This window comes from Ochotona princeps, chromosome 20 (assembly GCF_030435755.1).
Source record: "Ochotona princeps isolate mOchPri1 chromosome 20, mOchPri1.hap1, whole genome shotgun sequence".
NCBI lineage: Eukaryota > Metazoa > Chordata > Mammalia > Lagomorpha > Ochotonidae > Ochotona > Ochotona princeps.
Window position 1 is genome coordinate 6,649,179 of NC_080851.1, and position 20,645 is coordinate 6,669,823.

General features: G+C 40.9%; 1 protein-coding gene across 3 annotated transcripts in view; it reads left to right on the forward strand.

Moving 5' to 3' along the window:
* The window catches only part of RUNDC3B (RUN domain containing 3B), a 97,002-nt gene that overhangs the window by 44,925 nt on the left and 31,432 nt on the right, over positions 1–20,645 (forward strand). For all 3 annotated transcript variants that reach the window (XM_004582282.2, XM_058678328.1, XM_004582283.2), the window contains exons 5-7: positions 4,344–4,433; positions 6,247–6,327; positions 16,664–16,832. In XM_004582282.2, the coding sequence (XP_004582339.1) occupies positions 4,344–4,433; positions 6,247–6,327; positions 16,664–16,832 (340 nt within the window). The remainder of the gene's footprint in view (positions 1–4,343; positions 4,434–6,246; positions 6,328–16,663; positions 16,833–20,645) is intronic.

Sequence of the window (20,645 nt, forward strand, 5' to 3'; positions counted from 1 at the left end):
AGAATGCTACGCGTGCCAATCTTTGAATTAGATAGTTTCCTAGATCTGATGCCAGTATTATGTTACTGTCTTAGAAAAGAAAATATTAGGACAAAAGAAAGAGCAGATAAACTGTGCAGAAATTTAGTTTGCAATGTTTTACTTCTAAAATGCCATCAAAAAGTGAAAATCGAGTTTTCCGAATGGGAGAAGCATTTATAATTCATGTGACTGAGAAAGTTCTGCCTGTCTTGAGGGCAGAATTTCTTTATGCACCACCCCCCATAGTTTCTTGAATATACATTAGATTGGATAAGAGAACAAGAATGTTGATAATGAGTTTTGTTCTTGTTAAATTAGCTTTCTCTTATTTTTATGTTTATTTTTATGTTTTTAAGTTTGTGAAGCAATTGCAAACTCCCATAAAAGAAAAATTCAAAGCTTATTGTGCAACATCAGCATAATTTATATTGTTCACCTTGGATTCCATCCCAAGGGTGTTCATTGTTGAACCACCTGAAAAATCTTAAAATAGAATGAGCTATGATAGCATTATGGGGACAGACTTCAATTAGAGTTAAATTATGTGTGATTGTAGAAACAGTATGTTGTAAGAGTTATTTTTAATCGCTAGTGTTTCCTGAACAACATGCAAATTATTGGAAAGAATAGCTAATAAAAATGAAGATTTTTTTTCCTCTAGATCACAATAATGTCAGATGGCTGCTTTGGTTCTGCAGTGCAAAACTGATGATGTAGTCTAACATGTGAATGCTAAAAAGAAGTTTCTTACATATTTTTCACCTTGGTATGCTGAATATTTATGATGTGTTCTTAGATTTCATTTTGTGTTTTTGGTTAGATTTTTTTCATAAAAATATTTTCCTAGGAACAAAAAATATTTTAAGAGAAGAAAGAAATTTTTACTATTATTGGATTAGTTATCTTGGCTTTTGTTCTTGACTTATTAATTGTATAACCCTAGCTGAAACAGTAAACACCATTTAATATTTTAGTTTTCTCTGAGATGAAATGGTAGAAATTTTGAAGTTTCAAAATGTGTTAATAAATAGAATCAAATTTTCAGTCAAGCTTTGATATATCAGTTTGGCTAAGGGAAGAAGAAAATAATTTTTTAACTGTGTCTCCTTCTTTAATTCTTATGAGTAACTAAAGTATTTGATTGAATGATAAAGCATCTTTTCAGATGTATTCAACCCAGTGTTCTTTTAAATCCTTTTTAAATAGGAATATTTTTCTCTGAAAAGATTTATTTTCCCTATAACTAAATCTAATGACAACAAAATTTCATGTACAACGTACAGTTTATTTGTTCTGTCCTCCCTGTGCCTATAATGTTGTGCAGACTGAGACTGTACTACACTTGAGATAGGGTTTTATTTGAGTGGAATTACTAATTTCATGTATAGCAAGCATCTAATTATCTCTTAAAAAGTAGCTTTAAAACTTTACTTGCTAATGGATAAAACTGAAATCTCCTTATCCCCTAACACTCACTAAAGCAATGATTGATCTACTAAAAAAAATAAAAGCATATGGAAGACCTTTAAGACTTTAAAAGAAATCTCTGAATCCAGTTCAGGCTTTGTTTATCTTTGATAATTCCTCAACAGTGTTGAATGCAATGTTGGCATCAGGAAGTAATGAAGAATCATTTTATTCTGATTCCTACAATAGGATTTTAAACTATAGTGGGATCCAGGTAGGGAGTAAAGTAAGAGGGGCCTTTTCTTGTATAGGGGATGCTAGGAATAATGGGTGACTCACAGCACTCACATTCGGAGTTCTAGAACAGGTAACCCCATAGATTTCTGCTGACCTACAAGCCCAGTTTCGCCAGGAGTCAGTACTACATTCTGACAGCAGCCTACCTGGCCATATAGATAGGGGTAAAAATCTCAGTAAAATGAGGAATCTTGACAGAGTCCATTGAAAATGTGTTTCGTGAAGAAAGCATTTATAGATTTAATTTTTGCACCAACTTTTCATTTGACATACACATAATATCTAGAATATCTAATGAAAACTAAAAAAGTCAACATCAATATAGTTGAAAAAGGTCAAAGAATCTAAAAGATGTTTATCAAAAGGAAAAATAGAAATGGCTGACAACTATTTTAAAAGGGCTCAGTAACATTAGCTACCAGAAATACAAATCAGAATCATAGTGACATATTATCTCACTCAAATTACAATAAATGTTATTTAAAAATACAAAAAAAATAGTAAGGCTGTGGAGAAAAGGGAATCCTTACACAGTCTTGGGAGGAATGCCAGTGAAGACAGCCACTGGACAGCAGAGTGGAGGATCATCAGAAAACCACAAGTGGATCTTAACCATAGGACCCCACAGCAGTGTGTTTGTATCTGAAGGAAAGGAACTCAGCCTGTCAGGTGGGTAGCTGCTGTGCCATAGTCGCATCCATAACAGACAAGACAGGGAGTCAGTTTAGGTATCCATTGATGGATGAAAGAACATGCTGCAGACTGGAGTATTACATAGCCACAAAGATGACATCCTGATATTTGTAGCTACATAGGAGGAACTGGAAATGACTATACTAAGTGAAATAATCCAGAAACTGACAGGCAAATAATACATTTTTTTTCTCTTACATGTGGGTTAATAACAAGCAAGCAAATACTGATCTGAACAGTGATTAGTAGAGACTGGGGCCAGGAGAGGGAGGTTAGCTGATAGGTACAGAAACACAGACATAAGGGCTTCCTGTGTTCTGCAGCACAGCAGCTTGGCAGTAGCTCACAGAGGTCTGTCATATAGTGTTATATAAGTCATATACTGTTATATATGGGAAGAACTGGAAGAGAAGCACTCATAGGCTTCTAGCATAAAGAAAAGATAAGGAAAGAAAAAATGCTAAAGTACCTGATTGGATAAGTCTTAAAACACTTCTGAACCAAAATAAATCTTAGAATTCCATGAACTTTTTAAAGTATTTGTATATGTATTTGTCTAAATACCTTTAACTTTCTTTGAAATGTGAGAATATAATCCTCCCATTTGTTTTACAAATCCGTGTTAGGCTACAAGGTTTTGGCTCCCTGCCCCCGCTTTTATTTAATTCAGTGAGAGCAATTCCCTTATGTGTGAGGAAGCCGACCTTGACTCCAAGCTCTGTTTCCCTCCGGTGTTTGTGTGCTGGCTTCCATCGCTCCAAGACAAATAATCATCTCTTATTTGCCTCCTCATATTATTTTTTTCTTTATTTAAAATTCCTCCTAAACTGTAACACAGGTTAAATTGTCTTTAAATATTTTCGTTTCACCACAAATATGATTTAATAGAATATACATAGAACTTCAAGAATATTTTTGGCTTCATGAGTAATGTATCTATATAAACTTGGGCAAATTATAAAGTTAAGTCCCATGCAAACGGCAACTTGAAACTAATGACAGTTATTAGTTGATTATTTCTTGGGCTTTTTTGTTAAGTATTAAATAAAAGTACTTGGTAAACTGTGAAGAGTTATTCAGAAGTAATGATATGTTTATGAACATATTACAGCCTTATAGCCTTTATAAATTCATGAAAACAAAACATAACAAGATGTTTCATTTGCTAAAATGTCTGTTTTAGTTAATAGGAGAGTAGAGAGATTCCTCATCATGGTACAGAAGCTTGCTTTGGTAGAGTACTGTACTTTAATAAAGAAAATGGTGCAATGATCTTACATTCTTTTGTGGAAAAATTACCTTAGGTACATGAGAGTTTATGGTATTTTTTCAGAAGTGTTTTATAATATTATTACCCAAACAGGAGGCTTTCCTGGAATGAGCAAAGATAGATTCACAGTCACACTGTGTCTAGGCGACAATGAGTGGGTTCTTTTTGTGTGTGACTGTCCTGATAGCTCGTCTGTTGTAGTAACGTTGCAGGATTGAGATAAGCACAGATCACAGTGTCAGACATCTGAGATCTTAGCATTGTCAGTAAACCTCGGAATTAAGAGGAACACATTCTTTTTGTTGTGTATGTGGATCTAGTCTCTGTATGCTTTTAGAAGAGCAGTGTAAATCCCTGAATTAGCCACCTTTAGCTTTACATTTCGAGTGCTTCCCTGTTAGGGAAAGTTTCTGCATAGTGTGTGCTCATTGAGTCCCTGTGGAGATTCTTTTTAAAAGACGTGGAAACACTTAGACTGCTTATACTTAGGAAGACAGGCGTGCTTTTATTAGTTTAAATATGTGCCAGATTTGAGGATCAGATTTGTTAAATGAAATGTAACTTTTGTTGTGTTATTATGAGCTAACAGTGATTTCTCCAAAGCAAACTTCAGTCGGTGCTTAATATTTATGTATTCATGCTTTTCACATTTTAGGAGATTTTATGAAGATGGAGCGATTGTCTTGGGTGAGGAAGCAAATATGCTGGCTGGCATGCTGCTGGGACTCAATGCTATTGATTTCAGGTACTTAGCTAAGCGGTTCAATTTTTAAATTCTGTCTTATGATAGTTTCTCCTTGCTTTTTTTCCCCTTTCAATTTACTGATATGCACCATTGCATGTTGGGGTTTGATTTGTGGGTTGTGTTTCAGAAAAGAGTCGATCTGAAACCCAAACGACTGACCAGCTTAATCTCTGGGGTAGGAGGAAAGCTTGGGCAAAGGATGCTGCTGTCCCTGATCATTTCTGTTAGTATTTTTTGACTTCAGCTTTGACCCAAAGTAGATGCAATCCTAGCAAAACCCTTAATTTCTAGGACTGCATTGAGATGAAGACTCTGATGCAGTATCATACTTTGGTTTCTGTGTTATGAATCTAAAACATCATATAGTAGTGCTAGTATTTACTTTTATTTCCAACAAGGTGTACTGGTTCTAGATGAAAATAACAAGTGATAAATATGAATATTGTGGCTTCTTTATAAATTTATGGAACCGTTTTTTTTGCATTTCATTAACTGATCCCAGACTTTGTTATATTGAAAGATGTATCTATAAGAAAAACAAAGGAATGAAACATGTTTCATTGAAATACAGAGCTTTAAAATTCAAGAGTATTCACCAAATAAATATGAAACTTTAAAAAATCTACTTTCAGATCTTGAAATTTAAAACTAATTCTTCATGTTTTTATGGAATTTGTCTTTTAACAGTAAATCGCTTGCTTTTCAGAATGTTTGTCCTTTTAAAATCTAACGTAAGGTTTTTAGTAAACTAGAATAAAGTTACCTACTTGAAATATTGGGATGAACGTGATGGATAGAGTGTGAGGTTAATCTTTCTCTTAATATTGCATATTGCTGGCTTTGTCTAAATACTATTCAGTCTTTTTTATTTTATTTACAAAAAATAGTAAAAACCTGCGATAGCTGTTGGTTTGTTGTATACCATTATCCCGTGTGCTGACCTAAAGTGAACTCTTAAAGATACGTTAGTAACATTTCTGGAAGTGAAGGAAAGGCTACAGACAGTGCTGCTCCTGTGATTTTCTCCGCACATCTGGAAAAATGCATGTATATCTTTGATATTGGAATGTCAGGACAGACTTCTGAAAGAAACCAGAGAGGGAGAATTTGTACATGAATGTTTTCCCTATTAAGTATCAACCCGTATTTTATAAATAGCCCTATATTTATCTTTCCAGATTGTTTCCTTTTTATTTTCGTAATGGTCATCCTAAAATCAAGCACCTTTCTCTCCTACCTGTGATCTTTTTGTGCATACTAGCAAACAGAATGAAGGATTACTGATTTGGGATACAACACTCACCATATGACTTTGGAAAATCCAATCTTTCTTTGTTCCCATGGACTCAGACAGGGTTCAGTGGAGATCAGAGGATTTTTAGCATCAGTGGGTCTAAGATCCAGGTCTCTTAGAGAGTTTTAAAGATCCTTATTTTCTATTAAGATATTTGTAGGAAATACCTATTGTCATCTTAGAATTTTTTTACTATGTACAAAGAGTAAATCATCCTTTGAAAAATCTCTAGTGGCATTTCAAGATAGTGTCAAATGAAGAGATAAAATTTGAATAGACTTTGATGTATCTTTTACTTTGCTCAGTACCTGTGTATAACTGTACATTAACTCGTAAAGTGTTTTGTCATTGTTTTGAATTCAGAATATTTTATTAAGGTATTTATTTGTTAAAAGTAATGGTTAAATGGCACTTAGAATTTAATGGAAAAAAAAAGTCTCCTTAAGAGATTGTGTGTAACATTTGGCTTTGATCTACGTTTTTTACATTAATGCTAGCATTTCTTCTCTGTTGTTTTAGTTTCTGCCTAAAGGGAGAAGGATTGGATGGCAGCTTCCCCGCTGTAATAGACTATACACCGTATTTGAAGTTTACCCAAAGGTATTTGCTATTTTGTAATGTGTTACTGACTTTTTAATTCAATGTCTTTTGTGGTGCAGTATTTGCTTGATTAAAAATTGCTTACACAGACATGTATTTCAGTATTAGAAATCATTCAGAAATATCAACTATAATTTTTGAATGTTTATGTTAATTAACATTTTTTATGTAATTGTAATTGCAGCATGTATTTAGGTAACAAAGACATGTATTTATATTGTAGTGTATTTCATAATAGAATAATACCAGTAATACCTCTGAAAGAGCCCATTGAGATATGAAAACTGTAACTCATAATTTTCATTTATCTGCATTATAAAGAGAATGATGAACATTCTTGTACAAATTTTTGTTTCTCTTGCAGATGCTTTGTTATTAAGGTAAATTCAATAACAAAATTTAGCACTTTAAAGTATTTCTTATAAAAGATATGTATCAAATTTTCTACTGCCAGTATTCTATGAGAGTTCTGTATTTCTCATAGTCTCATCCACACTGAAGATTAATCAAATGAAATGCTGGCATATGGCTCAGTAGGCTGATCCTTTTCCTGTGGCACCAGCATCCCATGGGGCAGCAGTTTGAGTCCTAGCTCTTCCACTTTGGACCAGCTCCCTGCTTAGAGCTTGGGAAGGCAATGGAGGACGGCACCCTTGAGACCTGCACCCACGTGGGAGACCTGGAGGAAGCTCCTGGCTCCTGGCTTCAGATCACCTCAGCTGTGGCCATCGCAACCATTTGTGGAGTGGAGCAGCAGATAGAAGACTTCTCCCTGTCTCTGTAGAAATCCACCTTTCAACTAAATAATAAACCTTTAATGAACAACAACAACAAAAAGCCCAAACAAACTAGTCATTTGAGACCTGTAGATGAAATGAAAAATCTGCATGAAATTTCATGAGTCTGATGAAGGTCTTACACACACACATTTATTTATTTATTTATTTACACACATGCATAGATATTTATATGTGTATATTTAAGATTTAAGATTTAGTTATTTTGGGCCCGGCGGCGTGGCCTAGCAGATAAAGTCCTCGCCTTGAATGTGCCCGGGATCCCATATGGGCGCCGGTTGTAGTCCCGGCAGCTCCGCTTCCCATCCAGCTCCCTGCTTGTGGCCTGGGAAAGCAGTCGAGGACGGTCCAGGGCTTTGGGACCCTGCACCCACGTGGGAGACCCGGAACAGGTTCCTGGTTCCCAGCTTTGGATCGCGCAGCACCGGCCGTTGCGCTCACTTGGGGAGTGAATCATCGGACGGAAGATCTTCCTCTCTGTCTCTCCTCCTCTCTGTGTATCTGACTTTGTAATAAAATAACTAAATCTTTAAAAAAAAAAAGATTTAGTTATTTTACTTGAATGTCAGAGAGAAAGGAGAGACAGAGAGCTTCCATCCACTACTTTACTCCCCAAATGACCGCAGCAACCAGAGTTGAGCTGGGTCTGAAGCTCAGAAACAGAAGCTTCTTCAGGGTCTCCCAGGTGGGTGCAGGGGTCCAAGACCTAGGCATGCTGCTTTCCCAGGCCGTTAGCAGAAAGTTGGATTGGAAATGGAACGGCCCAGATTAGAACGGGTATCCATATGGGGTGCTGCTGTTACAGGTGGAAGAGTGGCATGCTATACCACCATGCCAACAGTAATGTTTCTAGAATGTTGTAATCAGAATGGAGCTGTAAGGTATTGGGTGCATACAAAGTTTATGCAGATAATGTAAGGATATGTGTGTTCCAGATGCATTTATTGAGTGCTTACTATAGGAAAAATAAATGTAATGAACATGAGAACTTTAGGAAAAATTGACAATGACACAATCTTTACCTCTTGAATAAGGTCCCTCTAGTGAGAGAAATCGTGAACATTTTAAGAGCTAAATGTGTGAAGGTGTTTGGATGGTGAGGAAGAGAGGCTTAGAGCACCTAGGTTTGTAACGTAAGTGAATTTCTTGGGAAAATGAATGATTCTAGTGTAGTAAGTGCAGAAAGGAAGTACAGTGGGTGATGATTTCAGGAAGCATAAAATTAGGCTGTTTTGTAATATGCTGAATTGTTGCGTGTTTTGTGAAGAGGACTGATAGTTCAAAATGACCCTTACTGAATGTTTATTTGGTTTTAGGCATTTTTTAAAGTGCTTTCCTTTTGTCAGTTCATTTCATTCTCGAAAGCCAGAGACATACGCCATTCTGTCTGTATTTTACAAATGAGAAAAGTGAAACACAAAGAGAAAAAAATAACTGGCAAAAGACAAGACTGGAAATAAAGATTAAGATGGCATGTGAGGAAATAAGCTTGATCATTATAGATGGCAAAGCTAATTTCAGTGATTTAGGAAATGACTGTAATTGAAAGATGAAGATAAATTGGATATAAATACCAGTTTTCTCCTGCGACCTGCATGTAAGATGCTGCAGGAATGTTTTTGAAAAATTAAATAGTGGCAGCTTCTCAATTTCTGCTCTTACAATGATTTTCAAAGATTATTTACTTGTTTATTTATTTGAGCTGTGGAGTAACAGAAGGAGGGCGAAAGAGATCTTCTACCTACTGGCTTCCGCACAAATGACTGCCATAGCCAGGGCAGGGTTGAACCAAAGCCCAGAGCCCGGAGCTGCCCCACCTCTCCTGTGTGTGTGGCTGGGACCCAAGCCCAGAGCCTGGAGCTGCCCCACCTCTCCCATGTGTGTGTGGCTGGGGCCAAAGCCCAGAGCCTGGAGCTGCCCTGCCTCTCCCACGTGTGTGGCTGGGACCCAAGCCCAGAGCCTGGAGCTGCCCCACCTCTCCTGTGTGTGTGGCTGGGACCCAAGCCCAGAGCCTGGAGCTGCCCCACCTCTCCCATGTGTGTGTGGCTGGGGCCAAAGCCCAGAGCCTGGAGCTGCCCTGCCTCTCCCACGTGTGTGGCTGGGGCCAAAGCCCAGAGCCTGGAGCTGCCCCACCTCTCTCACAGGTGTGCGTGCACGAGCATGTGTGTATGTATGTCTGTGAAACTTTCAAAATGAAGAAAGGCAAGACAGGAAGGAGGGGATAGAGTGAGAGGGAGGGAGGAAGGAAAGTAATATGTTCTTAGAATTACATCTGCAAAGCACATTGAGCCCATTAAAACCGATTAAAATTGAAACTTAAAAATTAAAAAAAAAAGATCTACATATTCTTTAGTTTCTATTGATTATTAGTGAACTACTAGATATATATCCAAAATTAATGAAATTATTATGTCAGGGAGAAAGTGCCATGTTTATTGCAGCACTATTCACAGTGGGCAAAATGTGCATTCAAACAAGGTATCCTTCATCGTGACTGTTGAAGGACTATACTATTGAAATAATATAGGGGAAATCAGAGGGGGGAAGGAGGCATGGGGTAGGGCTGTATCATGAAAATTAAAACCCAAAACCAAAAAGCAAGGTGTCCATCAGAAGGCGAATAGATGAAGAAAAATGGTGAGCGTGGCACTGTGGTGTTAAGGATAAAACCACCGCCTGTGGTACCGGTATCCCATATGGGCTCTGGTTTCAGTCCCTCCTGCTCCACTTCCAATCCAACTCTGCTAATGTGCACCCTAGGATGGCCCAAGAGAGGATGGCCAGGAGAGATGGCTCAAGAGTACTAGAGCCCCTGTACCCATGTGGAATACCTAGAAGAAGCTCCTGACTTCAGACGCCACAGCCCCAGCTGCTGCGATCATCTGCAGAGCAAACCAGCGGAAGGGCTGTCTCTGCCTGACTGTCCCTCTCTCTGTGTAACTCTGCCTTTCAAATAAATAAATCTGGAAAAAAAAGTTCTATCTACCTACCTACCTACCTACCTATACACGCACACAATGAAATATTACTGAGTTGTAAGAATGAAATCTATTCAGCAAAATTGATAAAAGTAAGAGACATCAAATTGATTGAAATAAGCCAGACAAAACAGGTACTGTGTATTCTCCTTAGTATGTTCGAAATTTTTAAAAAATTTCAATGTGAATTTGCAGTAGTAGATACTGGATGCTCGGAGTGGTTGGGAAGTACAGGTTTGACAGTGAGTGCTACATCAGGGTTACAAGGACTAAGTTCTGAGGCCAGCATTTGGCGTCATGGGTTAAGTCGCCACCTGTAGCACTATTGATACCAGAAAGCAGTGGGAGATGGCCCAAGTGTTAAGGCCCCTGGCAGCCACATGGAGACCCAGATGAAGCGCCTCGCTTAGACCTGGCTTAGACCTGGCTTAGACCTGGCTGTTGCAACCATTTGATGAGTGAATCAACAGCTGGGAGGTGTCATTTAATCTTTCCTTGCCTTTCAAGTAAATAAAATATTTTTTTAAAAAATAAAAAGAAATAAATTTCATCTGACAGGAAAGGGCTAGCGTGGATTTACTCATACCTCACTAGGTGGGACACAAAGATTAGTCACTCCTCATCATGGTTTTGAAGATTTCCCTGCACACCCCTCCAAAAAAAAAATGTTCTGCACCTTGATTGTCGACAGATGTCTTGTTAGAGTTATAAGCCAGTCTAGATTATCCCAAAATCCGCCAAGTTCAGCAAAATTATACTTCAACACAATAAACGGCTAAATACTAAAATGAAAATAGATGCGAGACAGCTGAATAGTACCTCATAGCCATTTTAAGGGGTATAATAGACGGCTCTATATATAAACTAAACTTGAAATATCAACGAGCTAATCACAGGATGTGGCTAAGAACTTGCATTTTTTTTTCTTTTAACATATTGGTTACTCAAAACCATGTCAATTCCATAATGGTGTAAATCGTTGTTGATGTTATGTCGGGATTCTTAATTGACTGGGACGATATTCTGCCAGCTCTACCTTCAGACCAGAAATGGTCTCACCAAGAAACTGTTCAACTTATCTGGACAATAAGATGCTGGACTCTGTACTTGGCATAAGTTTGCAAGGAAAGAATCTTGATTGAATTTGAACTGTAATATTGCAGCAAGGTGGAGGAATCTACCGTGGGGGGAGGGTATGAGGAGGGGATGGGGAAAACCCAGAGCCTATGTAACTGCCACATAATGCAATGTAATTAATAAAAAAAAAGAAATAAATTTCAAGCATAAGAGACACCATGAAGAGACTGGTTCCACAGTAACCTATTAATGTTTTCAGAGCAAATAAAAGATAAACTTCCAGGTCCTAATGATATAACATTGACAGAGAAGGAGAAATGTTTACAGTGCACGTTGTATACGTGCATTGGAATGTTACTCTGTGCTCTACACAGGAGTATAGTTGTTATTAAAAAAAATTTCCTGCTGTCTTAATATTTGTTTAATGGCATTAAAATTTTTTCAAAAACATTTTGTTTTTTAAAATATTGAGATGCCTCAAATTCTTTTTTTTTAAGAGTTAATTTTTTATTGGAAAATCAGATATAGAGAGAGGAGGAAAGTCAGAGAGGAAGATCTTCCTTCCAAGCAACCACAGTGGCTATAGCTGAGCTGACTCAACCCAGAAGCCAGGAACCAGGAGCACCTTCAGGATCTCCCACGTGACTGCAGGCCCCCAAGGTCCTGGGCCATCCTCAACTGCTTTCCCAAGCCTCAAGCAGGGGAACAGAGCTGCCAGGATTGGACCAGTGCCCATATTGAATCCCAGCACATGCAAGGCAAAGACTTTAGCCACTACCGCGCTGGGCCCAGATGCCTCAAATTCTTATGCATCACATTTCTGCCAAAAATGGTTGTGAGATGTCTGTCTTTGAGGATAAAAAACAACTGTTAAGAGTAGTAGCATTTCATTCTTTAGGGCAGTTACCTGGCATCTGCTTGCAAAAATTGCCTATTTCCTGCTCTTAATTTTCTTCCATTATTGAATGCACATGTGTTAAATCAGTAGCTTAAATAGTAGAGCAACACTTCTTTAAAAACATTTTTTTAAATTTTGTTTAGAAAGGCAGATTTACAGAGAGAAGGAGAGACAGAGAGAGCAAGGTATTCCATCTGTTCATTCATTCCCCTAAATGGCCACAGTGGCCAGAGCTGAGGTGATCTGAAGTCAGGAGCCAGGAGCTTCTTCCAGATCTCCCATGTGGGTGCAGGGTCCTAAGGCTTTGAGCTGTCCTCTGGTGCCTTCGCAGACCACAAGCAGGGAGCTAGATCAGAAGTAGAGCATCCAGGACATAAACTGGTGCCCATAGGGATCCCTGTGCTTCAAGGTGGAGAATTAGCCTGTTAGGCCGCTGTGCCAGTCCCAGTAGAACATCACTTCTTAGGTTATGAGGACTGATTTAGAAAGCAGATTTTGAGCTGACTGGGAGTCTGTGACTGCTGCTGTTCCCACGCAAGGCTGACAAAGAGTGTGTGGGGTGGGTTTGACAGCACTGACTTGTGGGGGCGGCTTGTGGGGGATAGGGACATAGTGCCAGCGGGGCATATGGGGACTGGGAGCTCACATTTAGGCAGCTGGCACAAACTTGGGGATTTCTCCATGTGCTTGGTACTGGGTCAGGTGAGAAGAGGGAGGGGAGAGCCCCAGGTTAGCATGCAGGTGCATTATGCTGGTGGACCAGCCCTGGAGAACTTCAGTTGGCTTGGATCCTGGGTGTTTTGGAGGGGTAAGGCACAGGCCAGCAAATGTGCCAGGAGCTTGGGACTCTAGTGGGCAGGCAGAGCTCTGGACCAGCATACCACCCACTGGGCTTCCAAAGGCTGGGCTGGAGAATTCATGTACTCCTGGACACAAGTATTGTGAATTGATTAGGGAAAGAGGTAGGGGATTTTGGGGGAGGGAGCACCATTGTGGGAGTATCTTGCAGATAAGGAATGGCTCCTGAGGAACTCCCAACAACAAGGCTACTGTACCTGAAGGTAAGCAAGGGGACTGAGACCTGGCAGTTTGGAGGGGAGAGGCCACAGGAGCTTTATGGGTCAGACCAATGCACTAGTCCACATGGGAGTAGCATGGAACACTGCTGTCCTCTACACCACAGCCCACACAAAAGCTAGGGTTGGGGGCCTTCCTGGCAGGGCTAGATCACAGTACCCTCCATTGAGTGTCGGAATACGGGGTGGGTAATGTTAGGATGGGCCATGATACTAACCAGCATGCAAGAGAACCAGGTCTAGGAGTAGATTCTGTGGGGGATATGTACGTTTAACCCTGTTGAACTGCAAGTCCTGCTGGTTCGCTTAAGAGTTGGGGATAGTGATGGGCAGAGCTAGGCATGACCATGGAACCCACTGACAGTCATGCATATTGGGGCTGGGGACAGGCTGGACAGGTCCTGGCTGCAGTATCCACAGGTCTGCCCAAGAATAAAGTGTGGGGCTGGCTAGCCTGCATCATCCATCTGCTCATACAAAGGCCAGAATGGAGGGGGCAGGCTATTCCAGGTAAGGACCTCACACCCGCTGGCATGTATGAGATCTGGGCATGGGCTGGGCCAGACCAGGCTACATTGACGTACTATTGGACCCATTGGCAAATGCTGAGGTGAAGCAGCCTATGCCAGACTGAGCTGCAGCACCCAACCAGCACATGAGACCTGTAAAGGGGTGATGTGAGCCTAGTAGGGGGGCCTCAGGGGCCTCCCCTGCTGAGCTACTATTCCCACTGGTGAGTGTGAGAGCTGGGCTCAGGGGCAGACCAGACCAGGAAGGGCTATAACATCTGTTGGCCTGCATGTGAGCTGGGTTAGGGGGAAAACCAGGCTGGGCTGATTGTACCTACTGGCACATGAAGAAGAGTGGGTGCGGGTTGGTTGGGCTTTGCCGCAGTATCAAGTGGCAAGTGCTGGGAATGGGGACAAATGCTGTCAAGCCAAACCGCAGAACTACCTGGAGAGTACAAGATCTGGAGTGGGGGTCTCTCTTGGATTGCTGCTCCTGCTGGTGAGCATGAGAACCAGGGCTGGGGGCAGGCATGGCTAGACAGAGAGTGGCACCCACCAGCATAAATGTTAGCTGGATAGTGGAGCTGGTTAGGTTGATCTATGCTTCAATTCCCATTGATGTGTATGAGAGCTGAATGTGATGTGGGACAGACTAGACCAGTCTGCTGTACATACTGGCAAGCACGGGAACCAGGGCACTGGATGGGCCTGGTTGGGGTTATTGTGGATCGCTCCGGCTATGATGCAGCTCTTGCTGGTGTACATGAAGGCCCAATGTGGTGAGCAGGGTTGGACTAGGTTGCAACTCCCATTGGTTTGCATAGGAGACAAAGCTGGAGCCAGAACTGACCCAGCAATTGCAACCACTGGTGTGCATGTAGACTGATTGGGGTGACATACTGTGTTGGACCCTATACTGGCAAGCACACACAAGAATCAGGTCTGGGATCACCTCAGATGATGTTTCTTCGGGGACTCAAAACTCCAACCATGGAGAGAATTGCAGGTTCCATGGTCTGACCGTGGAGTGCATGTGTCAGAGCTGGACTTCCTCAATGGCTTAGATGGACCAGTAGATGGCATATCCAGATGCACAAGGAGATATGGGTGTCCATTGGAGCCTATAGAGGACACCTGGAACCATAGCAGAGGAAGGAGGGCAGAACAAATCAATCAACTGTCCCAGGCATGCGTTAGCAGTGAATATCTGGGCTTGTGGACACTCTAAGGTGGACCATGTCAGCTAGTGAGCAAGATCGACAATTCAGAACCACTGAACTGTCAAAACCACTTGAGCAGGACCCTTAAGAGCATGTCCCACTTTGGGGAGCCAGGGATGACATGAAGAGGCAGTTCCATATCTCAGGGCACAGAGGCAGTTGGGAGGCTGGGTGTAGCTTCTTCTCATATCTCCTCCCTTTTCCCAGTTGCGTGAAGGCAAGAAAAGAATGTGGAAACAATGGTCTCACCCAGTTTCCTCTAACCCTTGACCCTTCCCACCCTAATCAACTATGTAAATATAAAAAAAAAAAGGAAAAGCAGTTTCTGCAAAGTGGGATTTGTTCAAGATCTTGCCTGTAGCTACTGAAATTATGCTAAATAACTCTCCAGAGCTACAGAAACAAGGAGAATGTGGAAGTAGCCATTGGCTGGGGATACATTCAGCCAATATTTATTGCTTACTGTGTCCTAAGCACTATTGCAGATAACTGGAGAAAACATGATGAGCACTACAGATGAAAATAAAAGATGCCTTTACTCATAAGGCAGGGTTAGAGAGAAGTGGGGAGACCTAAAGCAAGAGAGCTTCCATTTGCTGCTCCCCAAGTGGTGACAACCGCCAGGATTCAGCAGGGCCCACACCAGGTGCTTCAGCTGGGAATCCACATGGGTGGTAGGGACCCAAACTCTTGGGCCATCTCCCACTGTTTTGCCAAGCTGAATCAGAAGTGGAGCAGCCAGAACAAGAACTGGCACCTATAGGTGATGCTCATGTCATAAACAGGCGTTACTACTATACTGTGTTGACCTCATCAACTTGTAACACTTTTAACAATTAATGATATGCCATAGTTGTTTTGATTTCTTAGAGGTTCGTAAAAATAATGTTGTATCTTTTATTCAGTATTATCCCAGGACTGATGAAATACAAATTTGGTTTTGGGGACATGTCTTTTCAGGAAGCATGACAGCTGTGTAATGCCACTTACCTCCCCCTAACCCTAACAAAGCATGTGTTTTGTCACAAATTTTAACCGTATTTGTCTCCCTCCCCTGCCGTCAGATGTTTATCTGTTACAATGATTTTCCAAATGTATATTTCCTATTTCTTTTTAAATATTTTAACACTGGTAATTTTTGTCTGACCTGGAAAGTAATGTTAGCACACTTTGATCTGTTCCTTTTCTCCTCTTTTATTGTTTTTTTCCTATGTTCTGTGCGCCTCTGTTCTGATGGCATAGGGAATTTTTTAATGTGAATTGTGGTGGACGCTTTCTCTGCTGTACTTCCACCTCTCCATCTTACCACAAGTGGGCATTACTTAGGAATGACTGGGTTTCTTGGAACCTGTTGTCTTCTTGTTGGCTGTCCTTGAGCATTCCTCCCTCCGGCACTGTTGGGAAGTGTGGCTCTCCACACTGCCCTGCAGTGGAGCTTGCGCAGGCTGTCCACTGGGAGGTGCTGAGGAGCCTCGTTGAATTGCTCTTCCCATGCCTCTGAAGTTCCTTCGAAATCTGTTCTCTGTCCTCTGGACAGTCTTCTGCTTGTTATTGATTCCTTGGATTTGTAAACTTCACTTGTGTAACATTTCTGGGCTTGAGTTTGTGACAAGTCAGCAGCCATGGTATCTTGCGATCTGTTTAGGAAGCTAACTTCTTTGTAATAGCATTATTATCATAATTGTGTATTTAGTTCTGAATCTAGATGTAAATACAGGCATGTGGATCTTAATAATGAAATTGGAGCATAATACTAATCTGTGTAATGTTGGTCTTCCCAGCTCTGACAGCATCAGCAGTGACGAGGAGGAGCTGAGGACGTTAGGAAGCAGCGGCAGTGAGAGCAGCACTCCAGAGAACGTGGGGCCTCCTTTCATTACAGATGACAACAGTTGGTTCAACAAATGTAAGAGAGTTAAACAGAAGTACCAGCTCACCCTAGAACAGAAGGTATTCGTCAGTTGTCCAAAGTCACTTAATTTGAATCTTATTGCCTTTGAAATGTTAACTACAAATAGATTTTTTCCCTAAGGATTTATTTATTTTGGGGCCTGTTGCAATGGCTCCATGACTAAATCCTCATCTTGCAAGCGCCAGGGTCCCATATCGGTGCCGGTTCATGTACCAGCTGTTCCACTTTGCATCCAGCTCCTTGCTTGTTGCCTGGGAAAGTAGTAGAGGATGGCCCAAGGCCTTGGGACTCTGCACCCACTTGGGAGACCGAGGAATAGCTCCTGGCTCCTGGCTTCAGATCAACTCAACTCTAGTCATTGTGGCCACTTCAAGGGTGAACCAGCAGATGGAGGGTCTTTCTTTCTTGCTGTCTCTGAATCTTCTGTTCCACTAAAAGTAAATAGCTCTTTAAAAATGATTTATTGCTTTTACTTGAAAAGGTCAGGGGGCAGAGTAGAGAGAAAAATAATTGGGAGAAATCGTCCACCTACTAGTTCATTTCTCAAATGTCAGCACTGGTGGGAATTGGCTGCTCTGAAGCCAGAACATCTTCTGGATCTCCCATTGTGGGTGCAAGAATCCAAGGACTTCAGCCATCCTTCATTGCTTTCCTAGGCACACCAGCAGAAAGATGCATTGGAAGTGGAACAGCCAGGACTGGAACAGGTATCCAGATTGGATGCTGGTGATGCAGGCAGAGGCTTAATATACTAAGCTATGCCCCGAGTCCCGCAAAGAGATACTTTAACTAAACAAAATTATTATCCCATTGCTACTGGCCTTTTTTTCCTTTTACTTAAAAATCAGATGTTTTAAGAGAGGCCATTTTTTGTTAAATTTTTTCCTGATTTTAATTTTTAAAACAAAAATGAGACAGTTGTTTTCCTTTAGTGAAAAGTTTATTTCATGCATTCAAGATGCATGGAGAAGAAGGTGGCGCTTTTACCTGTATGAATGGATTTGCTATATACAGATACGTACTGCTTTGACTGTAAAAGAAAAAAAAATCCCTAAAGACATAACCTAAAGAGCCTTCTAGAAACAGCAGTATATCAGATGCAGTCATCTGAAATGCCCAGTGGAATATAATTTTTAGAATGTTTCTTGGAGACCTGCCTCCTATAGAAAAGGTTCCCTTCAGGGATTGGAAACAGAAGGACCAGGAAACAAGAGGAACAAGTATGTGAGCCGAAGTCACTGCAGGCCCCTGGATGGAGGCAGAACCACCTCAGTTAGGTTCTTGTGCCTCTTCAGTACACACAGGAACAGCAGGTGAAGGTCCACAGTAGTTCCAAATAGAAACTCAACCTGGGAAGCAAGAGTGACGATGCAAAAGACTAAAGAAATGCTTTGAATTAAAAAAAAAAAAAAGGCAGGGCCCGGCGGCGTGGCCTAGCAGCTAAAGTCCTCGCCTTGAAAGCCCCGGGATCCCATATGGGCGCCGGTTCTAATCCTGGCAGCTCCACTTCCCATCCAGCGCCCTGCTTGTGGCCTGGGAAAGCAGTCGAGGACGGCCCAATGCATTGGGACCCTGCACCCGTGTGGGAGACCCGGAAGAGGTTCCAGGTTCCCGGCATCGGATTGGCGCGCATCGGCCCGTTGCGGCTCACTTGGGGAGTGAAACATCGGATGGAAGATCTTCCTCTCTGTCTCTCCTCCTCTTTGTATATCTGGCTGTAATAAAAAATGAGTAAATCTTTAAAAAAAAAAAAAGGCAGTGCTGAGTCACACTGATATGCTGGAGGGAGGAGCCCTGATCTGCAGAATGAAGCCAGTTTCTGTGGGGTGAATACTCTCATTATGGCCAATTAAACATACTGCTATGATATTACTGAAGACAAAATTGGGGAGATTGTGATAGAACACCATTCATCATGTAATGTTTCTTTTAAAAAGGAGGATTTTTAAATTTTAATTTGAAAGTTAAATTTATAGAAAAAGGAAAGAGGGTTCGCACAGATGGCCACAACGACTTGAGCTGAGCCAGTCTAAACCAGGAACCAGGAACAACTTCTGAGTCTCCCACGTGTGTGTAGGGTCCAAGGACCTGAGCCATCCTTCATGTCTTTCCCAGGTCATAAGCAGGGAGCAGTATGGGAAGTGGAGCAGCCAGGACACAAATTGGCACTCATGTGGGATGCTGGTGCTACACACAGAGGATTATCTTGCTGCACCACTGTGCTGGTCGTTATGCAGTGTTTCTGCTAGATGATGGAAACCTAAATGACTGCAAAAACATGGGCAATTGTAAAATATCAATTAGAAAATGCTAAATTTCCTTGGAAAATGAAAGAAAACTAGAATTAAAACATGGACTAACAATATCAGTATCAAAAAGTACAAGAGAAGATGACTGAAGCAAAGCCTTTAAAACTCCCTGTGTTTATAATAATAAGGGGATAGAGGCATTTTCTTCATGTGCATGTGTGCTTCCAAAATTAACATTTGGAATTGCAATGAAAAGAATAGAAACTAAAGGTTAAATTTTAAACTATTAGTAGGAAAAAGAAATGGCAAAGCTTGGTCAGTATAAGAGGAATAAATTAGAAAAAATAGGTATAGTAAAAAGAGAACACAGAGTGGCAGAAATAAATCTAAATATAATCAAAAGAGGCAACCTTACAAACAAAACTGGTATATAAACTTGTCAGTAAAGACACGTTCTTGATTTATTAAATGGCAGTTGTAAACATTTCCCAACATCTTTATAAAAGAGATGTAAAATTAAATGACAGAACAGTTGGAACTAGGGAAGAAGTCATAGTAGGTAAATATTAACCAAAAGAAGTCTATTTTGCATCATTTAAAAAATAATGTATTTTATAAGATGTATTTATTTTTTGTTTATTTTTATTGAAAAGTCAAATATACAGAGAAGAGGAGAGACAAAGATCCTCCATGTGTTGATTCACTTCCCAAGTGACTGCAGTGGCTGGAGCTGAGCTGATCTGAAGGCAGGAGCCCATAGCCTCCTCCAGGTCTCCCACACGGGTGCAAAGTCCCAAGGCTCTGGGCCGTCCTCTACTGCTTTCCCGGGTCACAAGCAGGGAGCTGTATGGGAAGTGGGGCCACCAGGATATGAACCAGTGCCTTTATGGGATCCAAACATATGTGAGGCGAGGACTTCAGCCACTAGGCCACCGTGCTGGGCATGGATACATTTGTTTTTATTGGAAAGACAGATTTACAGAGGAAAAGAGAAACAGCAGAGTAAGACCCTCCGTCCACTGGTTCACCTGCAAAATGGTCGCAATGACTGGAACTAAGCTGAGCCGAAACCGAGAGCCAGGAGCTTTCCCTAGGTCTCCCACATGGGTGCAGGGTCCCAAGGCTTTGGGCCGTCTTCTACTGCTTACTTTCCCAGACCACAAGCAGGGGCATGAGGCAGCAGCCGCATGGGATCTCAGCTCATGCAAGACTAAGATTTAGCCACTGAGCCATCTTGCTGGGGCCCTAGTGTCAACATTTTTAAGTCTAAAGAGATGCATTGCTTGCTAAAAATTCAACAAGAATGTATAAGTGGCTTCTTATGTTTACTTAGCTTACAGCTATAAAAATATGAAACCCAAGACTACATCTAGGAAAAATTGATAAATCTAAAACTATATTAGACTTTCTTTTTACCATCTTTGAGAGTAGTTTCTTAGCTAACAGAAAAATTAGAATGCAATGTATGCGAACAGTTAGTTTGTTCTAAAATGCATTTAATGCACATATTTTCAAGTACACATAGAATAGCTACCAAAATTTTTTTGAAATTTATTTATTTACTTGATGGCAGAATGTGTAGAGACAAAGTGAAAGAAAAAG